Source organism: Labrus bergylta, chromosome 16 (assembly GCF_963930695.1).
Source record: "Labrus bergylta chromosome 16, fLabBer1.1, whole genome shotgun sequence".
NCBI classification, from domain to species: Eukaryota; Metazoa; Chordata; class Actinopteri; order Labriformes; family Labridae; genus Labrus; species Labrus bergylta.
In genome coordinates, this window is record NC_089210.1 from 525738 (window position 1) to 545079 (window position 19342).

The 19342-nt window shown below is 45.3% G+C and overlaps 2 protein-coding genes across 3 annotated transcripts in view; one reads left to right on the forward strand and one right to left on the reverse strand.

The window, feature by feature from the left end:
• LOC110002310 (ankyrin repeat and fibronectin type-III domain-containing protein 1) overlaps positions 1-5583 on the reverse strand; it is a 15319-nt gene extending 9736 nt beyond the window's left edge. Inside the window, exons 1-5 of one of the 2 annotated variants that reach the window (XM_065964861.1) lie at positions 5429-5583; positions 3224-3538; positions 909-1522; positions 378-645; positions 1-141 (exon numbers count right to left, since the gene is read on the reverse strand). The exon at positions 1-141 is cut by the window's left edge and continues 60 nt beyond it. In XM_065964861.1, coding sequence (XP_065820933.1) covers positions 1-141; positions 378-645; positions 909-1070 — 571 coding nt within the window. In that variant the 5' untranslated portion in view covers positions 1071-1522; positions 3224-3538; positions 5429-5583. The remainder of the gene's footprint in view (positions 142-377; positions 646-908; positions 1523-3223; positions 3539-5428) is intronic. The other variant, XM_020657900.3, reaches the window with a different exon arrangement.
• Positions 5584-9562: 3979 nt separating this feature from the next.
• LOC110002305 (meiosis inhibitor protein 1) overlaps positions 9563-19342 on the forward strand; it is a 32240-nt gene continuing 22460 nt past the window's right edge. The window contains 5 exon segments of the mRNA XM_065964759.1: positions 9563-10755; positions 11264-11314; positions 12872-12945; positions 13733-13838; positions 17930-18139. Coding sequence (XP_065820831.1) covers positions 10572-10755; positions 11264-11314; positions 12872-12945; positions 13733-13838; positions 17930-18139 — 625 coding nt within the window. The 5' untranslated portion in view covers positions 9563-10571.

The following is a 19342-nucleotide window of genomic DNA, read 5'->3' on the forward strand; positions in this document are numbered from 1 at the left end:
GGATGTGTCTGTGGACGTCGGCCTGCATCTGAGGCCCCGCCCCCACCATCCTCAACAAATCCTTCTTCTTCTCCTCCACCCGTTTACTCGCCAGAGTCACCAGAGCGTCCAGCTTCAGCTCCCACTCAACGGGTCGGCACACTAAGAGGAAAAACAGGAAGTGTTTCCTATATATACGTATCGGCACAGGGGACAAATGAAAACATGTCCCCAACGGGTCAATACGTAAAGTATATCATATTATTATCAATCCTGGAAATAACAATAATAATAATAGATTTTATGGTTTTAAAACATGTGGTATGAAAAGTGTTGACAACATTAGAAAGAACCGGTTATGAGAATACTTTTCATTTAAATGTGATGTCAACACTCACAGACGGGGTTGTGTCGGGCTCCTGCCTTCGTCAACACGTGTAGCAGAGGGTAATTGTGGGTAAGAGCGGCCACGTCCAGGGGGACCAGGCCCTGATCGCTCACCCTGTTCACCCCCTTCTCCCTCTCTCTCTCCCAGTCTTTGCTCTTCCTCTCTCCTCTCTCCCATATGCTCCTTCCTCCTCCCCCACAGCCGGTGTGGTCTCTGGACAGCAGGCTCTGCACGGCCAGAGTGTCTTCATTTTCCACCGCTTCCCACAGGGACATGTACTGATGGGGGGGGGGGGCACAGGAGAAGAGAGTTCATACAGGAAGAGGGATCTATATTCTGAGATAGAGGGAAGAGAGCTGCTGCACGAAGAAGAAAGAAGCAACAGATGAGACAGTTATATAGGGCAGATAAATCTAAAGCAGCGAGAGAACCTGAGTCAGCAGGAAGTGTCAGAGTGAGAATCTGAAAAAGAAATCGAGCCAGAGGACAGGAGAGGATTTCAGCCAAAGTGACCACACACACACACAAAAAAACCTCTTACAGCATCTGCAGACTTGCTGAGGTGTTTGGGTGCGTCAGTTTCCCCGGCAGCAGATGACTCCCCCCCCCTCAGTCTGACCGACAGGTTCCTATATATGCGTTTGGGCGAGACGGGACCCAGAGAGCGCCGACGCTGGAGAGGGTTCCTTGTGGATACAGACATGACAGGAAGAGGAGAGGAGAGAGGAGAGGAGGGGAGGAGAGGAGAGAGAGGAGAGGAGAGGAGGAGAGGAAGAGGATGAGAGAGGAAGAGGAGAGGAGAGGAGGAGAGAGGAGAGAAGAGGAAGAGAGAGGAGAGGAGAGGAGAGGAGAGGAGAGGAGAAGAAAGGAGAGGAGAGGAGAGGAGGAGAGAGGAAGAGGAGAAGAGAGGAGAGGAGGAGAGGAGGAGAGGAGGAGAGGGGAGGAGGAGGAGAGAAGAAGAGGAGAGCGGAAGAGGAGAGGAGGAGAGGAGGAGAGGAGAGGAGGAGAGGAGAGGAAGAAAGAGGAGAGCTGAAGAAGGCCTTTTGAAAGAGTAGTTAGCTCATGGAAAGACAGATTTCTACCCTTAACTTACAGAAAGAGCACGAGAGAAGGAAGATGGGAAAAGAAGGAGAAAAGGGGAAAGTCATTAGAAACCTGGAGGGGGGGGGGGGGGGTGACAGGGGAGGAGGGGAGAGAAACAGAACAACAGTCAGGCTCACAGATTCCTTCACAGAGAAAGCAATTTTCTGCACACTCGCAGGTTGCTGTTCTGTGGGCGGATAAATGGATGACAGTTTCAATGCCTGTAAATGAAAAAAGCCCTGACGCAGTTATTTTTGTGCCTCTCACTTGTCTTTGTTCTTCTTCTTTTTACACACTTCTGTGTGACACGGGTTTTATTAGCTCTGAAAGGAGTCTGTCAGCACACAAAGAGAGCGTCACATTAATCTAATCATCTGAAGAGAAGTGATCTCATATAGAAGAGCCAAATTTACTTCCTTATAATAAATGACCTCTCCTCGCAGTTTGGAGTGATTCGGTTTACGTGCCTCAAGCTTTTTTATCTGAAGAGCTTCTGTGTGAAGAGGAACAAACAAACTTCATCATCTTCCTCATCCAGGGCCGTCTCCAGGATTTATCTGGGCCACCTCTCCCACTGCCTCAGCCAACGCTGACGAGTCACTATAACCACACCTCCGTTTTACTAATGAGCCAATCTAAGCTTTCAAATAAGGATTTCATGTTTTTGTCACCATGCACTCTCTACCCGACCTCAAAAGCCTCTGCATGTTTCTAATAAGCTCCACGAGCAGAAACGTGCTCAAACTAGGATCAATATTGGAGATGCTTTTGAAAAATGGAGAGAGGTTAGAACACAGAAAGTCTCTATGATGTTTAGAATCTGGGCTGCAGTACCCGTTTTAAACACTAGAAAGAAACAAATTAAAAACAACAAAAAACAATAAACTAATTCAGGTCCAATCTCCACAGGTGGCCCAGATAAATCCTGGAGACGGCCTTGAATGTCAGTGTGTCTTTTGAGTTGTCTCTCCATCAAGCAGGCGTGCTGAGTAGCTCACTGTCCTCGTGTGAAAGTGGATCCTGCCCTGCCGGGTGCGAGCTGAGGACAGAATCAAAAGGGACACAAAGCTGCTGTTCCCTCTTTGTGTGACTGACTTCTCCAAACAGTACCTGCACTGTCTGCATGCAGGGATGCAGGGTTACTGTATAGGGGTAATACCTGTCATTGTTATTGGTTCCCATGTTTGTTTATTTTGTCTTACATCAGTGGTGGAAAGTGCTGACGGAGCAGTTTGGATAAGCTGCTCTGTTGGACAGCACAAAGAAGGTTAAACACCTGTTGAGTTTCTACACCTGTTAGAAATATAAAGTTTAACTTTTTGTTACCTAAAGAAAAACACGAATGCACATTAGCTGTATCATGAAGCAACACCCGTTTCCAGTTTCCAAACAATTGCAGACAAACTCCTGCACACTGTCTACATTTTGTTTGTGGAAGATTGCATGCATTTATTGATAACTGAAAACAAGAAATTATATTTTTGTTGCCATGGTAAATGAAGCTGAAGCTGAAGTGTAAAATCCTGCAGTTCCTGGAGTGTCCACTAGAGGCCGGCTGCAGAAGCACAGGAAGTCACATACACACCCATTCTAAAAAGCCTGTTTTTACAGCAGAGATGAACATGTTTACAGCCTGGTTCAAAAAACAAAATAGGTGTGATTAGCTCATGTCTGGATGGACACACACTGTACGGGGGGGTGAATGTTTTGATGACTCATCAGTTTTGATTTGATGAAGGATAAGAGTTATTCACAATAAGGCGTGTAGCTGACCTGATTGACAGGTGGGCGCGGTGTAACGGTTTGTCAGGAGGTTTAAAACCCGCCTCAGCTCCAGCTCTCAGCCTGTCTCCTCTGACGGCCCCCTGCGTCCTCTGTGGAGTCATCGTGGTTCTGTCTCTTCTCTGTACCTCAGTGTGTGGTGATTCTTTTCTCAGTATTGTGGCTCATGCTGCGAGCAGAGCGTGGTTTATCTTAGCTTTCTGTTTTGTCAGTCTGCTAAATGCTGCAGCTCAAAAGTTCAGCGTTGAATGGAAACTTCTGATGACGAATATTTCTTTTCCCCCATGAGGTAATGCTCTAAAATATCTAGAGTAAGGAAAACACATAAAAGGGCACGGCTTTAAGAGTTATCATGCATGATTACAAAACGCTTCTTTCCCAGAAATAACACATTTTTCAAACTCTGGCTCCGTGTCCCCAGAGATTTTCAGCCCGTCTGTTTAAATGAGGCAAAGACGTTTCTGCACATTGAAAGCTTTTAAATCAGACACAATGTGACATCTTCTATAGTGTTTAACAATATTAAAGAGCTAACCTAACTTGACTGAAGAACCTTTACTGACCCAGGGGATAGACACACGCTGTAGAGTCTTTGTGGTTTCATTGCATCTCAGGCTCTGTGAGAGTGCTGAGAGCAGAGCGTGGTGATCATTTTTGCAAGTTTTCTTTCTGTTCTGTGCGATGAATGCTGAGGCGGGAAAGTTCAGCAACGCATGGAAACTTCTGTTGACAAATATTTGTAACCTCTGCAGGAAGTTGTGAACTCATGCATAATCAATCACCCCCAACCCCCATAAAAAATAAGTTTACAATCCCCTTGGCTTCGTTTGAAAGGTTTAATCGGGATAGAAATGATCCAGGTTTAGTAATCCACTTTGTTTCTACCCAGGATCAGTCAATCCAGATCACTCTAATCCTGTTTGTTCAAAGAAAATCCCCCATCAGGTGAGGTTTCAGAATTCTAAGGATCAACAAATCAGCATTACCAAATCTTTAAACCAGCTTGAAGACCCACCACCGACTCCCTGATGAGAACTTCTGACCCAAATCTCTTTAACCCTTTTCAGACTGCGTTTCCACAAAAGTAACGTAACTGAGCTCAGCCGTTCGTATTGATTCTGCGACGGCGTAAGTTTGGTGAAACGTTAGAATATTAGGCAATAATGTGGCACAAATATGATCGTTATTGAACATCCGGCAACTCTGTCCCCACAGTTTGCAGAGTCACGTGAGGAAGCTTGTATCGGGTTTGGTGACGACAGACTGCACCTCATACGTCAGCAGGCACCAGATCAGCCAATAGAAACATTCTGTTGCAGTAGCCGGGGTTCAACCTGTAGAGGGCAGTCACTGCATATTTCTAACACAATAAGTCGAATTTCAATACTTTGCTTGTCCTCAGATGTCGAGATAGTGATCAACAACAAAATCCTCTTACAGTTTTGCAGCTGGAACAAAAAGTGTGGGGGTCTAAACCCCTCTCTTTGAATCCGAGAAAATATGGCAACAAAGGAAAACTCCAGAAAATACCAGAACTGCTTGACTCTCCGAAAACACATCTAATGTAGACAAACTTCTGATGGAAAATGCCAAAAAACTTATAATATATTTAAGTTGATTGTACGGTGTTACGGTTTAAAACGTGACCGTGTTAACTGGTGACTTTGAGTGATTTTATGACTGTCGTATTTTGCACCGTTAAATCTCTTCTAAAGACACTTCAGAGTCAAACACTGTTTGCGGTTCATATTCATGCAGAATAATGAAAGTGCGTCCTCTACCGAGTCTATAGAACAATAAGGACACTTCACTTCACAGACTTTATCATCACAGATCTGACCCACAGAAATAACTTCAAACGTTTTCGAACTTCTAACACTTCCGCGAGGTGCATGCAATTCTTGGCAGGGATGCATTTCTCGGCATAACACCTAAAGAAACCTTTCTTTCTTTCTTTTCATGAAATACATGTCTGATGAGGATTTTACGACACTATAATCAAAAAGATAGAAACAGAAGAATCCGTGAGAAAACTTTAAAACATTTACAACACAAACTAAGTTGCTGAAAGTCGCCAGTTAACACGGTCACCATTTACACCGTAACACCTGCAGCAGACGGAGCAGCGAGTTCTATTCTTTTACACAAGTTGCAACAGGCTGCAAACAATATGACAATTTAAAAGAGTTTTCTTACCGTGAGTTGACATTTTATTCACACCAATCCTTTGAATGACTCTTTTTATCTTCTTATTTTGGTCACATTTAATCCACTGAGTCTGAGCAGACTGCAAGAGTTTCCATCTGTGAGGGTGAAGCTCACCTGAAAGTTCAACCCGAGTGAGCTACTGCATGTCCAACACACACGCACACACACACACACACACACACACACACACACACACACACACACACACACACACAGACTCCGCCCTCTTCCTACTTAATTATCTCAGCAGTAATACATGAGAGCGATTTAAAAAATCTAGTGCCTGAACCACTGAGGGAAGGACATTGTTATAACTGTTTCAAAATGTAAAATGGTGAAATGGACGTATGGAGCATGAGCGTGTTTCAGTGTCCATGTGTACAGGGTAAATGGTCTTGAGCTTGTATAGTTTATTTTTCTTCTGGCTGTGTAAAGAGTCCATCAGTTTAAACTCATCGTTCATTCACATTCACACACTGATGACGAAGCAGAGGGAGCAACTTGGGGTTAAGTGTCTTGCTCAAGGACAATTCGGACATGTGGCTGCAGGAGCTGGGGAATCAAACCCTCAACCTTTGCGGTTGAGAGATGTCGGGCTCTACCACTGAAGGAGTTTGCCTGAAATGTATATTGATTAAAAACAAGAAATTAGCCATATTGCGTTTACCTGCAATGCTTGTTTAAGCCTCCACTGCCATTAAATACATGCAGGCTTGCAGGAGGAAGACACATTAGTCATTACTAAAAACTGCAGTTGCAACCCGTTAATGTTGTCACTTATGGAAACAGTCACCACAGTGATGTTGTGGTTGATGACTGTAAAGGTAAAGCTCTATTTAGGACAGCTGCACGCCCACGATGACGGCAGAAGAAAGCAGCAAGAAATATTATAAATCTATTCCTTCCTGATTTTTCAAGACTGCAGAATGATCTCTATTTATATATAAAGATGTGTGTGTGTGTTTGCGTGTGTGTGGGTTGTACACAGGAAGTGGTTTAAGACACATCAAGCCAAATGAGAGAAAAGCAAAAGGCCCAGCTATGTTGAGAATAATGTGTGCAGGTAGTGTCTCCACTCATGCTTGGACACTACCAGAGTCCATTTGTGTTGTTTTATTGGCCTCTGATGAATCGTCTCTGTGAAATAGTTGTCAAATTAAATTGACGGATATGTGTTCACTCCAATCTGAGCTCTCAGGAGCCAACAAACCCCTGAAGCTGATGGATCACAGTCCTGTTGCTGCACAAATTACTTTAAGAACAAATATTTTCCACCTGCTACTCTGTTCAATCAGCCAAACAAGGCTCGTCCCACATCCTGCAGACACTGTGTACGCTCGGCTTTAAATATGTCTTTGGAGCGCAGCAGATTTGTCAAAAGAAAACTCCTCCACCTTTGAGAGATCGCCTGCTGCACACACAGCTAAGCTGCAGCTGCACTTTATGTCATGCATTACTTTGATGTGAAGTGAACTCGTGTTAAGGCGAAGTGCAGAGATAATAAATTGTCATGTTGGTGGTGGTGCCTGATAAGTCTCCCCCGCACATCTCTCCTTGGATAGCTTTTGTTGTCATGGTGATAACCAAATTGTGGCCTTCACTGCTAAGCGATACTGGAAAAAAAAAACCTAATTTCACAGTACACTGAACATATCATTCAGCAATGACATTTATTGGATGCTATTAGAAGATTATCACCTAGTGCTGTGTTAAAAAAAAAAAAAAAAAAAGGATATCCACCTAATCTTCAAATTTGGAAACTTTTGATGGCACCGCTAATAAAGATAAGAGTAAAGCAACTAAAGCTTTAAAACAACTTAAAACCCTCAAATACATGGGATTTATTATGATTGTTTCAACAGATGGCAGAGGAGATAATTCTGCTCTGGGAAACACTCTTGTAGGTAGAAGTCACCCGCACCCACCTGTCAATCAGGTCAGCTACACGCCTTATTGTGAATAACTCTTATCCTTCATCAAATCAAAACTGATGAGTCATCAAAACATTCACCCCCCGTACAGTGTGTGTCCATCCAGACATGAGCTAATCACACCTATTTGGTTTTTTGAACCAGGCTGTAAACATGTTCATCTCTGCTGTAAAAACAGGCTTTTTAGAATGGGTGTGTATGTGACTTCCTGTGCTTCTGCAGGAGGCCTCTAGTGGACACTCCAGGAACTGCAGGATTTTACACTTCAGCATTGGCTTCATTTTTTTCCCACAAGAGGTTGCCACTTGTTAAAAACTCAACGTATACATATATATATTTTCAACCTCCCCAAGTGTTAAACGCCTCCCCTTAAAACATTTTTTATTTGTGAATCAAATTATTTCATTTTAATATGTACGTAAATATAATAATAATAAAAATGCTGTAACTGAATTATATTTTTCTGTTTGAATACATACTTTTCTGTTTCGTATTGTGCAAACTTTTGAATTCCCCATACTGTAGGAATAAAAAATAAAAATAAAATAAAATAAAATAAATGCCATAATTCACACAAGGCATCATGGGAGCTAGGAATAAGGTGGATTAAAAAAAAATGAACAGAATAAAACCCGGCACCAGGTCGTTAAAGCAAACACTGAAGGGGTAATAATTAATTCTTTTTTTTATGTCGTGTTTTTGTACTTTGTGTTTTGTTTTTTATGTTTGAATAAAGTTTTGATTGAAAAAAAATTGGGCGCAAACATTTCACTTTGCTGAACCTGAAACGGGTTTTTGTTTTTGTACGTTTTCTGTCGTTTATAATTAATTCATGTTCAATGGATACTTTAGTGGATTGATTATACTTCTTTTAATGTGACTGTTTAATCAGTGAAGACTTAAAATCTTCTAGAAAGAAAACAGTAACTCTGCGCGTTTTATGCTAATGTTTTAATACGTTATGAATTAGCTAACCTGCAGTTTGTTTACAACACAAACATGACGAGCGACGACATTATCCACCACAAGATCCACTTCAGACACGACCCGAGGTGGAGCGGCCGGCTGGGCCCCGCGGAGGGGGGAGGCCGGCTGGGCCCCGCGGAGGAGGAGGGAGGCCGGCTGGGCCCCGCGGAGGAGGGCGGAGGCCGGCTGGGCCCCGCGGAGGGGGGCGGAGGTCGGACGGGCCCCGCGGAGGAGGGGGGCCGGCTGGGCCCCGCGGAGGGGGGCGGAGGCCGGCTGGGCCCCGCGGAGGAGGGCGGAGGCCGGCTGGGCCCCGCGGAGGGGGGCGGAGGTCGGACGGGCCCCGCGGAGGAGGGGGGCCGGCTGGGCCCCGCGGAGGGGGGCGGAGGCCGGCTGGGCCCCGCGGAGGAGGGCGGAGGCCGGCTGGGCCCCGCGGAGGGGGGCGGAGGTCGGACGGGCCCCGCGGAGGAGGGGGGCCGGCTGGGCCCCGCGGAGGGGGGCGGAGGCCGGCCGGGCCCCGCGGAGGAGGGAGGCCGGCTGGGCCCCGCGGAGGGGGGCGGAGGTCGGACGGGCCCCGCGGAGGAGGGCGGAGGCCGGCTGGGCCCCGCGGAGGGGGGAGGCCGGCTGGGCCCCGCGGAGGAGGAGGGAGGCCGGCTGGGCCCCGCGGAGGGGGGCGGAGGCCGGCCGGGCCCCGCGGAGGGGGGAGGCCGGCCGGGCCCCGCGGAGGGGGGAGGCCGGCTGGGCCCCGCGGAGGAGGGAGGTCGGACGGGCCCCGCGGAGGGGGGAGGCCGGCTGGGCCCCGCGGAGGAGGAGGGAGGCCGGCCGGGCCCCGCGGAGGGGGGGGGAGGCCGGCCGGGCCCCGCGGAGGAGGGGGGCCGGCTGGGCCCCGCGGAGGGGGGCGGAGGCCGGCCGGGCCCCGCGGAGGAGGGAGGCCGGCTGGGCCCCGCGGAGGAGGAGGGAGGCCGGCCGGGCCCCGCGGAGGGGGGGGGGAGGCCGGCCGGGCCCCGCGGAGGAGGGGGGCCGGCTGGGCCCCGCGGAGGGGGGCGGAGGCCGGCCGGGCCCCGCGGAGGGGGGAGGCCGGCCGGGCCCCGCGGAGGAGGGGGGCCGGCTGCTCTGCGTGGCCTGCGTCATCGAGATGATCGAGAGTGACGACATCGCGGTAACATTGAAACCACACTTTGGTTTTTATCTCATTTAATTACTGTTCATATTGTAACCCTTCACAGGATAGGATAATACTTTATTGATCCCCAGAGGGCAGCAGCACAGACATGAAAGTTCAAAATAAACATTAAACAGAATAGATAAGATAAATAAAAATAAAAACAGGGGGTATATGCAAAGGAAAAAATAGCAGCAAGTTATGTAAAACAGCAGAGAAGAGAGGCAGTGTTGTACCACAGTGATGCAGTTATATAATATAATGTAGTATAAGATAATATAATATAGTGCAATATGAACAATATAGTGTAATATAATGAAATGTTATATAATATAGACTAATATAATAATATAATAAAATATATAGAATGTACTGTAAATATATATATGTATACCGGTATATTGTATGGTTTATTGACCCGGGCCAGGAATGACCTCATAACAAGTGTCTATACCAAAGTTGGAACTACATATCATTTAATAATTAGAGAAAGCCTATCTGACATTTCAGAGAGCAGGAAGAATGTATTTATCAGGTTTTCAACACTAACATTTGGAGAATGACATTTACTATCACACAGCATTACGTCCTATTTTACCTTCAAAAATTAAGTTAAAGAAATTCTTCCAACTGGGCAAACAAAATGTAAATGTTGAGTGTCTTGACATTGTCTGGACTTGTCAGCTGAATGTGGCTGAAGTGTAATGTTTTATTTATTAAAGGTCCAGTCAGTGAGATGTGTAGAGAGTGAGATGATAAAGGTATCTTACTCTCTGATCATTAAGGAAACATGCTATGTTGAAGTGCTGGCTTCTCTGACAACAATGCAGCAGTCAGTATGTCCTCCTTCTAACTTTAGATTCTGCTCCTGAATGCTCTGGATTTGTTTGGACCAGAGAAGGTAGGCGCTTTTAAGACCCCCCCCCCACACGGCCGTTTTGGACGCCCCTCTGTTTGTCAGATATGAGAGCAGTTATCAGGTCAACAGGTGTTGCAGTGATGGAAGCGGTCAAGAGAAGTGGTTCAGATAGAAGTGACCTAAAAACAGTTCGATGGTGGTGGCTGGGCGTCCGTGATGGTTTCCTGTGATGTTCAGGCTTTATTATATTTCCCTCTCTTTGTCTTTGTTTTACAGTCGGTGAGGAAGTCGTTTGTCCTGTCTGGTGTCAGTGGGCTGTTGAGGTCTTCTCCTGGGGCTTTGAGAGAGCTTCTCCAGCAGGACCTCAGAGTCTGTCTTCATTTTATATCTTCTCTGCTCGGTGAGTCAGAGTTATACTAAAAGAATAAAAGGACAAGAATGAGTAAGACGCAGTGGGTGTTCTGCTCTCTGTCCTTGTGGAGTAAGTTCATATGTGACGTAGGCTGATCATTCATATCGGGGTGTGTGTTTAGAAGGGTGTGATTTCATCACAAAACATAAACTTACTCCCCCCTCCTCCCTCTCCCCCGCTGCTCTGCGTTACATGAGGTAAACACTCTGTACATCGAGATATAGTAAACATTTAATTCATGACATTGTTTCTTTTGCAGCTACGTTTTGTGAAAATCCAAAAAATATATTCAAAGATAACCAAAAAGCAACATTTGTCTTCATCGTCTGACCAAGAACACATCAACGGTTCACAGCATAAATCTTCATGTAGTTTCTCTGAACTTTGCAGGTTTTCTTAAACTATTAAGTCTGTTGTCTTAACTCTGGTCTGAGTTTTATCGTTTCATCTTTGTTATTAACCATCTGTAAGTCGAGCCTCTCTTTTCTTTCCCCAGGGATGCTTCACTCCGTGGAGGAACCGGCCACTCTGGGGAAGGTTGACCAAGGTGAGGAGATGCTTCTTTGTAGCTTGGATAATTTATTTATTTATTTATGTTTGCTGTGTTGGAGAACACACACTGAAACACACATTCAGAATGAAACCCTTCTCCTATTCTCCTCATGTGTACTGTAGAAACGGACTCGTTAGCATGCAGGCTGTGTAACACAGTCAAAGGCTCTGAGTCACTCCTAACTCTCTTTGGGAGTGCGATAACGGTCACTGCTGGGAACATTTGGACCTCACTGCACGACATGAGTTCTTTCACTGCTCTGCTGTCTGTATCCAGTGATCAGTTAAATCTGCCATAAACACATAGTTCTTAGTTCACAGTCAGAGTTTTCTCACTGGATCTAAATGTTTAAAAACACTAAACTGTTTTGTTAAAGGTCCAATCAGTGAGATGTGTAGAGAGTGAAATGAAAGTGAGCTTACTACATGATCAGACATTAAGGAAACATGCTATGTTTGCAGCAGCCAGTATGTCCTCCTTCTGGGAAAACTCCTGCACACGGTCTAAATTGTAAAAATAGTAAAAAACGATTAAGGACCAGAATGTTGGCAACTTATTTCAAAATTTTGATTATTGAAAACAAATAAATACCCAACATTGAGTTCCTGAGACTACTATTTTTGTTGCATTAACTGGAATCAATATGTTAAGTTATGTTAATGATAAAAATGTTCTCGCTGGTCTCTGTTTCTCCTCACACACACACACACACACACACACACACACACACACATCACAGCTTCATTATTTATGGGGCTGTAATGAATCTCAGACTGTGTTCATCACACTCTTCTTGCAATGAGCTGGAGCAGTGAAGTTTTAAGCACTCTACTATTACAGCGAAGTGGTCCCTCAGGCATTTTAAGACAGATTCTGTAAAACTGCTCTGATACTTGATCTTAAAGAAGCAATTTGACACCTAGTGTTTAAAATGGGTACTGAAGTCTAAATTGTAAAATCTTCCTCCCACCCCCCCCCCTCTCTAGAGTGGATGCTCACGCAGGTCACCATGTGGTGGACTCTGAAGCTTCAGTGTTTAGCCAGCTCTGCATGGGTCTGATTGTCCCCCCTCCCCTTCCCCCCGCTGGCCTGCTCTCACACTGCTCCACGACTAACCGGGCCTTAGCACGTTTACCTCTTGTGCATAAGGTCGTAACACAACACATGCATTGCTTTACGTGGTCATGAAGCGTGCTCAGTTTACAAGACAGAAAAAATAAATAAAAGGGACGCACAGTCGAGGCTGCATCCGCACATCGGAGAACAACACAGAGAACATGACAGCTATGTTACTGACTTTGTGTCTTATGTTGAGTCCTGTAACAGAGCACTCACACTGGTCAAAGGAACTGGACTTTAGTGTTGAAGCGTGCTCAGGTACAGTGCTGATTGCCTCGAGTCAGTGTGCCCTTAAATGTGAACATAACTGTAATGAATCTTCTGTTTTCTCTTTTTGATGTGTGTGTGTGTGTGTGTGTGTGTGTGTGTGTGTGTGTGTGTGTGTGTGTGTGTGTGTACAAACCTGTGTGTGCTTGTGTTCCTGTGTGTCAGTGCTGGTTCAGCTGCTCTTGGAGCTCCACAGCGAGCCGTCTTATCGCTTCGTTTTGGATGAGATACACAAACAGGTGAGACACTCGCGTACAGAGAAACACCTACTCACTTACACATACAGGCTCAGAGACACGCTCCGCATCCTCAATCATCCAACATCACGTGTGAACAACACATCTTCCCCGGGTTGTTTAGTAAACACAGCGCCGTGCTTGTCTCCCTTTTGCTTCTGTTGTGTCTCCCTTTGGGAGGGGGAGAGGGGGGGGTTGTGGAAAAGCCTCACTAAACAGCTAACGCCGCACATGGAAAATAGTAAAACCTGTTTGTACAGATGATGATGACGGAGGTGTTACAACACGTGGAGGTGCAGACAGGTCTCATTGATGTCAGTAGAATAGAGCCTGATTCTAAATGTTCAAAGGAAATATTTAAGCAAGATCTCCAGAGCGATCTGCGTGCTTTGTTTTCTGAGTTCTGAAAATAAGTGAATTACAGGTTTGAGTCTTTAAAGTAAAAACGTATGAGAGGATCTGGGGACTTGTTTAGGTTCTCATTCTTCAGACCTTCTACGAGTGCGTTTAAATAAAAGAAGCCGAGTTAACTTCATACAACATATAACGATCGTGATCAGCATGAGAGGTTAGAACACAGAAAGGTTTACAGACCCATGCAGAGCTGGATAAACACTGAAGCTTCAGAGTCCACCACATGGTGACCTGTGTAGAGGGGGGGGGGGGGGGGAGACAGCTCTCTATGATGTTTAGAATTTAGACTGCAGTACTCATTTTAAACACTAGGGGTCAGAGTTACATACTGCTCCTTTAAGTCTTGTTGATTTATTTGTGTACTTTCTCTGTGCAGCTCAGTGACCAGCTCAGTGTGAAGAGTCTTCTGCCCGTTTTCAACTTCTTGGGGAACCTGGTGGAAGCTGCCCCCAACCTCGCCTTCACGCTGGCGACTCAGTATGGTGAGCCTCTTCAACAGACACTAGAACACAGCCCACAGTCACACAGGCACTGATGCACAAAGGGAAACAGCAGAGGGTCTTTATTGTCGTGTGTGATCGTCTTTACTTGCAATTTAAAATTTCATGAAAAGATTTGCAAAAAATGAAAGACTACTCTAGTGCCGATGTCTTGGAGAGTGAGGTGGGGTCTCTGATGGTTTTGGGAGTGAGTTCCAGAGGGTGGAGAAGACCCTGTCCCCTCAGGACCGATGGATAGTCCTGCAGGGGGACAGGAGGTTTGAGTCAGCAGACCTGAGCGTGCGGGTGGAGGAGCCCAGACAGGTAGGGAGTGCAGCCAGGTGATGGAGGTCTTTGTAGGTGATGATGAGGAGTTTGAAGGGGATACACTGGGGGATGGGGAGCCAGTGGAGGTTATGAAGGACGGGGGTGATGTGGTCACAGGTGTATGAGAAGGCGAGCAGCAGGATTGTGGATGTATTGAAGTTTCTTGAGTGTTTTGGACGATGAACCGTAGATGAGACTGTCGCAGTGGTCCAGTCGGGAAATGATGAATGTGTGAGTGAGGGTCTCAGCAGCTGAAAGGAGAAAATCGAAGCATTTCCACGATAACTCAATTACTGCCGCCTGTTTTCACCTTTTCAAAAACATTTCTCGTTCATGAAAGCAGTTATATACTGTATCTCTGTTAAATATTCTCCCCGTGCTGCACTCATTTTGCGATATGGGACAAAAAAATTAAGTAAATTCGATATCCTTTCCCCTGAACCTTTCAAACCAATCTCTGTCGTTGTTATGACCTTTTTTTAAAAAAACGCTCAGGCTTTATTGAGATAACCACACTTTGGCCACACTTTATATTCCACTTGCGTCGATGATCCCACGGCAGCTCTCACTGAAATAAAGACATAAGCATGTTCAATCCGACCTTTCCCCTGAGTTACACCATTTATTTATATCTGTTTACCCACAATCTTCCAGTGTGGTAGAGCAGAGCGTGTTGCCCCTCCCCTCCCGCTCCTGCTGATTTAATCTGCTACAACCACCTGCTGATGTCTGTCTTCTCTGAACCGTAACGCTGCTCTGTTAAATGGGAAGAATCAACTTCAAGTGTTCATAAAAAAAGAAACGCTGCATTTATCTGCTCTCTTTTTTAAAAATCTCAATATTTATCTCAGAAAGAAAACTATATTGCATGACAGTTTTTTCCAATATGCATCTCTCATGTAAGTCATGCATAGGCAGGAGTCATGGTTATGTATTATGTCACATACGTTTACCTCTCAGGTGTCCCCAGGAGTGTAGCGCTCCCCTGAACAGACTCAGGTAGTTCTGGTTTTCTTTAATGCTGATGCAAAATGCGGGCCGCCACTATTTACCGTGCGGGCCGTCTGTGGCCTGTCACTCAGCGTGTCTCTGTCGTGCTGTTTGGACTAACAACAACAGCATGGCAATGACAACAAAGCCCAAAGCACCCAACACAAATGACTCTCTCTCTCTCTGACTCACTGCCTGCCTGTCTCTCTTACTGATTTTCCCTTTGCGTGTTTCTCAAATCTTTGCTTTCCTCCGGCCTCGTCTCTCTCTTTTTCCCGCCTCTTTCTCTTGTTGTCCGATTCCCTCCTGTCCTCACTCAGGAGAGAATACAGAGGAAAGAAGGAAGCAGGAAGAGAGGATGAAGCATTTTACATTAAGGACAGGCAGACACAGATAACGAGGATGGTTTTGTGTGGAAGGGATATAAGTACAAGAAGCTGTCGTTCTCACATGTGGGGATGTAAGGGCACACTCACGCTAAGCCCAGTTGTGTTCTGACCAAGCCCTTATTATGTGTTTAAAAACAAAGCTCTACCCAGGCCTTGTGTGTCGTAGGGCTGGGGTCGGGTCGCAGACCTCCAGTTGTCACATCCTGTAATTATTTACCAGACTTTAGAAAGAAACAACAACGCAGAGTGAGGTTTGTTCAGTTTTCGGGGATTTATTTTGGTTTGTCAAACGAACGCATTTTGTTTGTGGGAAACAAAGACGAAGTATAAGAAGCTGTAGAGAGAGAGTGAGCCAAAGAAAGGTTCAGTTAAAGAGGCTGAGGAACAACAGAGACACACATTCTGTTTGGAGCTGATCACAGGAGGAACAAAGAGCGGCACAGTGAGGAAGAGAAACAGAAAGATACCAACCTTTTGGTTTTGCTCTTCAAAGAGAGCGAAAAGAAAACGTGTTCCACCTTCTGTTTGTGCGTCCGTCTCTGTGTTTGTGTGCACGCCTCGTGAAATGTGTTTTTTAAACAACAGTAAGGCTTTAATTTTCCCTCCCATCCTTTAATCACTCTCTCTTATCTCCCTTCTCCCTCCTCCAGCCCCTCTCCTCTCGGCCGCCTCATATATTTCTCTTTAATCAGACGTGTCTGGGAGCCTCTCCTGGCTCACATGGGTTTTGATCTGCTTCACAGAGCTCTCCCTCTCTCTCTCTTTTACAGTCTCAGATTGTTTTTTCCTCTGCCTCCCTTCAGCTCCTGCCCGCCACTTAAACACAGATTATTCCTCTGTTCGTAAAGTCCCTTCATTACTCTTTTTTCACCGTCTCTCCGCCTGTGTTTCAAGCAGTGCTTCATAGTTCAGGCGGCGGCCTTAACAACTCGTTCCCTCCGCCTTGACTACCGTTGTAGAAACATCATAGTATTCATTTATAGTGTGTGCGGGGTCGCCGATAGCCTAGCGGATATATCGCTACCCCATGTGCAGCGGCTGTGGTCCATGTCATTTGAATGTCTCATTTCACTTTAACAAACTCTCAGACAGCTCAGCTGACGAGTCCAAAGTAATATCCACCTTATGACATCACACATTGACATTATGACATCACACATTGACATTATGACATCACACATTGACATTATGACATCACACATTGACCTTATGACATCATACATTGACATTATGACATCACACATTGACCTTATGACATCACACATTGACCTTATGACATCATACATTGACCTTATGACATCATACATTGACATTATGACATCATACATTGACCTTATGACATCACACATTGACATTATGACATCACACATTGACCTTATGACATCACACATTGACATTATGACATCACACATTGACCTTATGACATCATACATTGACATTATGACATCACACATTGACCTTATGACATCACACATTGACATTATGACATCACACATTGACCTTATGACATCACACATTGACCTTATGACATCACACATTGACATTATGACATCACACATTGACATTATGACATCACACATTGACCTTATGACATCACACATTGACCTTATGACATCACACATTGACCTTATGACATGATGACTTTGTTACCGTTCCTTTGAGCTGTTTGACCTCACTTTGGGATCCCTAACCACTTCCTGTTTATGTGCTCAACTTCCTGTTTTAACCTTCACTCTACAGGAAACCTTACTGTATTTCAAAATAAGACAGGAAGTAAAGTACTCTCTGACTCTCTTTACACAATAATAAACATGAAACAGTCTGAATGTGCTCTCAGATGAATGTTTACTTGTAACACAGTTAATTTAAGTTAATATAATTCATTTCTTTCAGGTAGCGTGTTTTGGTTGTCTGGGGTCAAACCAAACCAAAAAGAGTTTTGTGAAGTCAAACCGGGGTCACGAGTCAAAGACTGCTGTGAACCATGCTTTCTGCCAGAGCGTGTGTCCACTGTGCACGAGAGACTCCTCGCTCAGCCCTGTGTATTTTTATATCCATCTTTTTTTTTCCCGCACACCCTCTCTCCCAGACGCTCCACTTCACCGCTCTTTCTTCCCAATAGTCTTCAATGCTTTCATCATCATTGCAGCTTCCCCTCCACTGTTGCTCAACCATCGTCTCTGATACGGAGGAGGTCGTTAAAGTGAAACTCCCAAAACACACTTTGTTCTCTGCGGTTTGCTCTGCGTCGTTCTGTCATCTCGCTTCAGTTTTTGATTGTTTATTTGTGCTTTCCTTTCCTTCCTCTGTGTCTCAAACTGACTGATGTTTCCACATGATAATTATATCTGAATCCTTTGTTTCTGTGTTCACTCATCTGTCCATCAGCCTCCCTGCTGGATCACCTGTGCTCGGCCCTCCTGTACCCCGATGAAGTGCTGAAGGCCTCAGTCCTGTACGTGTGGCTCAGACTGTTTGGGACAGCCGGGGGCTTGGCCGCTCAGTCTGTACCTGCTGCCATCAGGGACAGAGTGTGCGTCCTGCTGCTGCAGACTTTAGCCAACGCCAGCTCCCCTCTGCTCATCAACAAATGTGTTGGTGAGAAAAAACAGCTGTCATTTCTTTATTACCAAAGATTTGCATTTAGATCGATTAGAAGAAGAACTAACCCAAACATCCTGACTAGTGTGGGCAACATATTTAGTCAGAGTTATATTTCACCTCATTTGCAACCGAACTGCAGAGCTGAAATCACTGTTAGTGTTGTGTTTTAATGTTTCTAGCCCAATGAATGAAATGTCTTTTATATTCTTCTAATCATCCTGAACGCCTGGACCTGGATTATTTAAACCTACGGTTGTTTTGGTCTTTCATTTTCTTCCACTTTTTTGAAGTCTTCCCTTCCATGAGCACAGGTGGTGTGAGTGTCGTCTCTCTCTTGAACTGGAATCAAAGAATCAAAGGATTAAAGCAGGATGAAGGCGTTTGCTTTCTCGTACCAATTCTAATTAAGAGGATAATAAACTGATAGGCGGGTTCTGAGGAGGACTTGAAACATAATCCTGACTCCTGATCTTCTTACACTTTAAGTGAATACATGGCTGCCTTCACTCGGGGAGAGGTTGGAGACACGTCTGGCCTGTGAGCGCGCTGCGAACAGACGAAGCTGCAGGTCAGCTATTTGTGTAACTTTCTGTTGATTAAATCTTAACAAAGCGTTTCCTCGCAGCACGATGGAGGAATTAAACAGGATTATCATTCTTTATCTCCCACGCTGTGCTAAAAAACAAAGTGCCACAGAAAAGAAAATGTACTTTTTCTCATGTTTAGAACATTCTTTGTTTTGTGATTTATGACTTTGTGTTCAAAAGATTGAAAATAGCTCATTACATCGCTGATGATTGAGTGTTTGAGGCTTGATGTGCGCAGTCTGTTTAAGTTTGTATAACGGAGGATCTCTGTGGACTCATCATGTTCCTTTGGGATCGTCTTGGAGTTGTTTACAGCGAGCCCTGTGATTGGACCGCTGGGTAGCATCGCATTTCCCATACTGCTGTCATATACAAAATTCTGCAGAAGGACAAACGTCAGAGCGGTGTTTATCAGCTCAGACTCCCACAAAATAAGCTCAGTTTCAGTTGCCATGGATACCTGAACACAAACAAGCAGGGAATGTAGCAGATAGAAATTGCACTGCCATGTAGAGTTTGTTACCGGAGTATTGCAGAGATTGACGCAGAAGTCCCCCGTGTCGTGTCTAAGAGACTTTGTTTACAGAGCGGGCGAGTGCATCATTTTGAT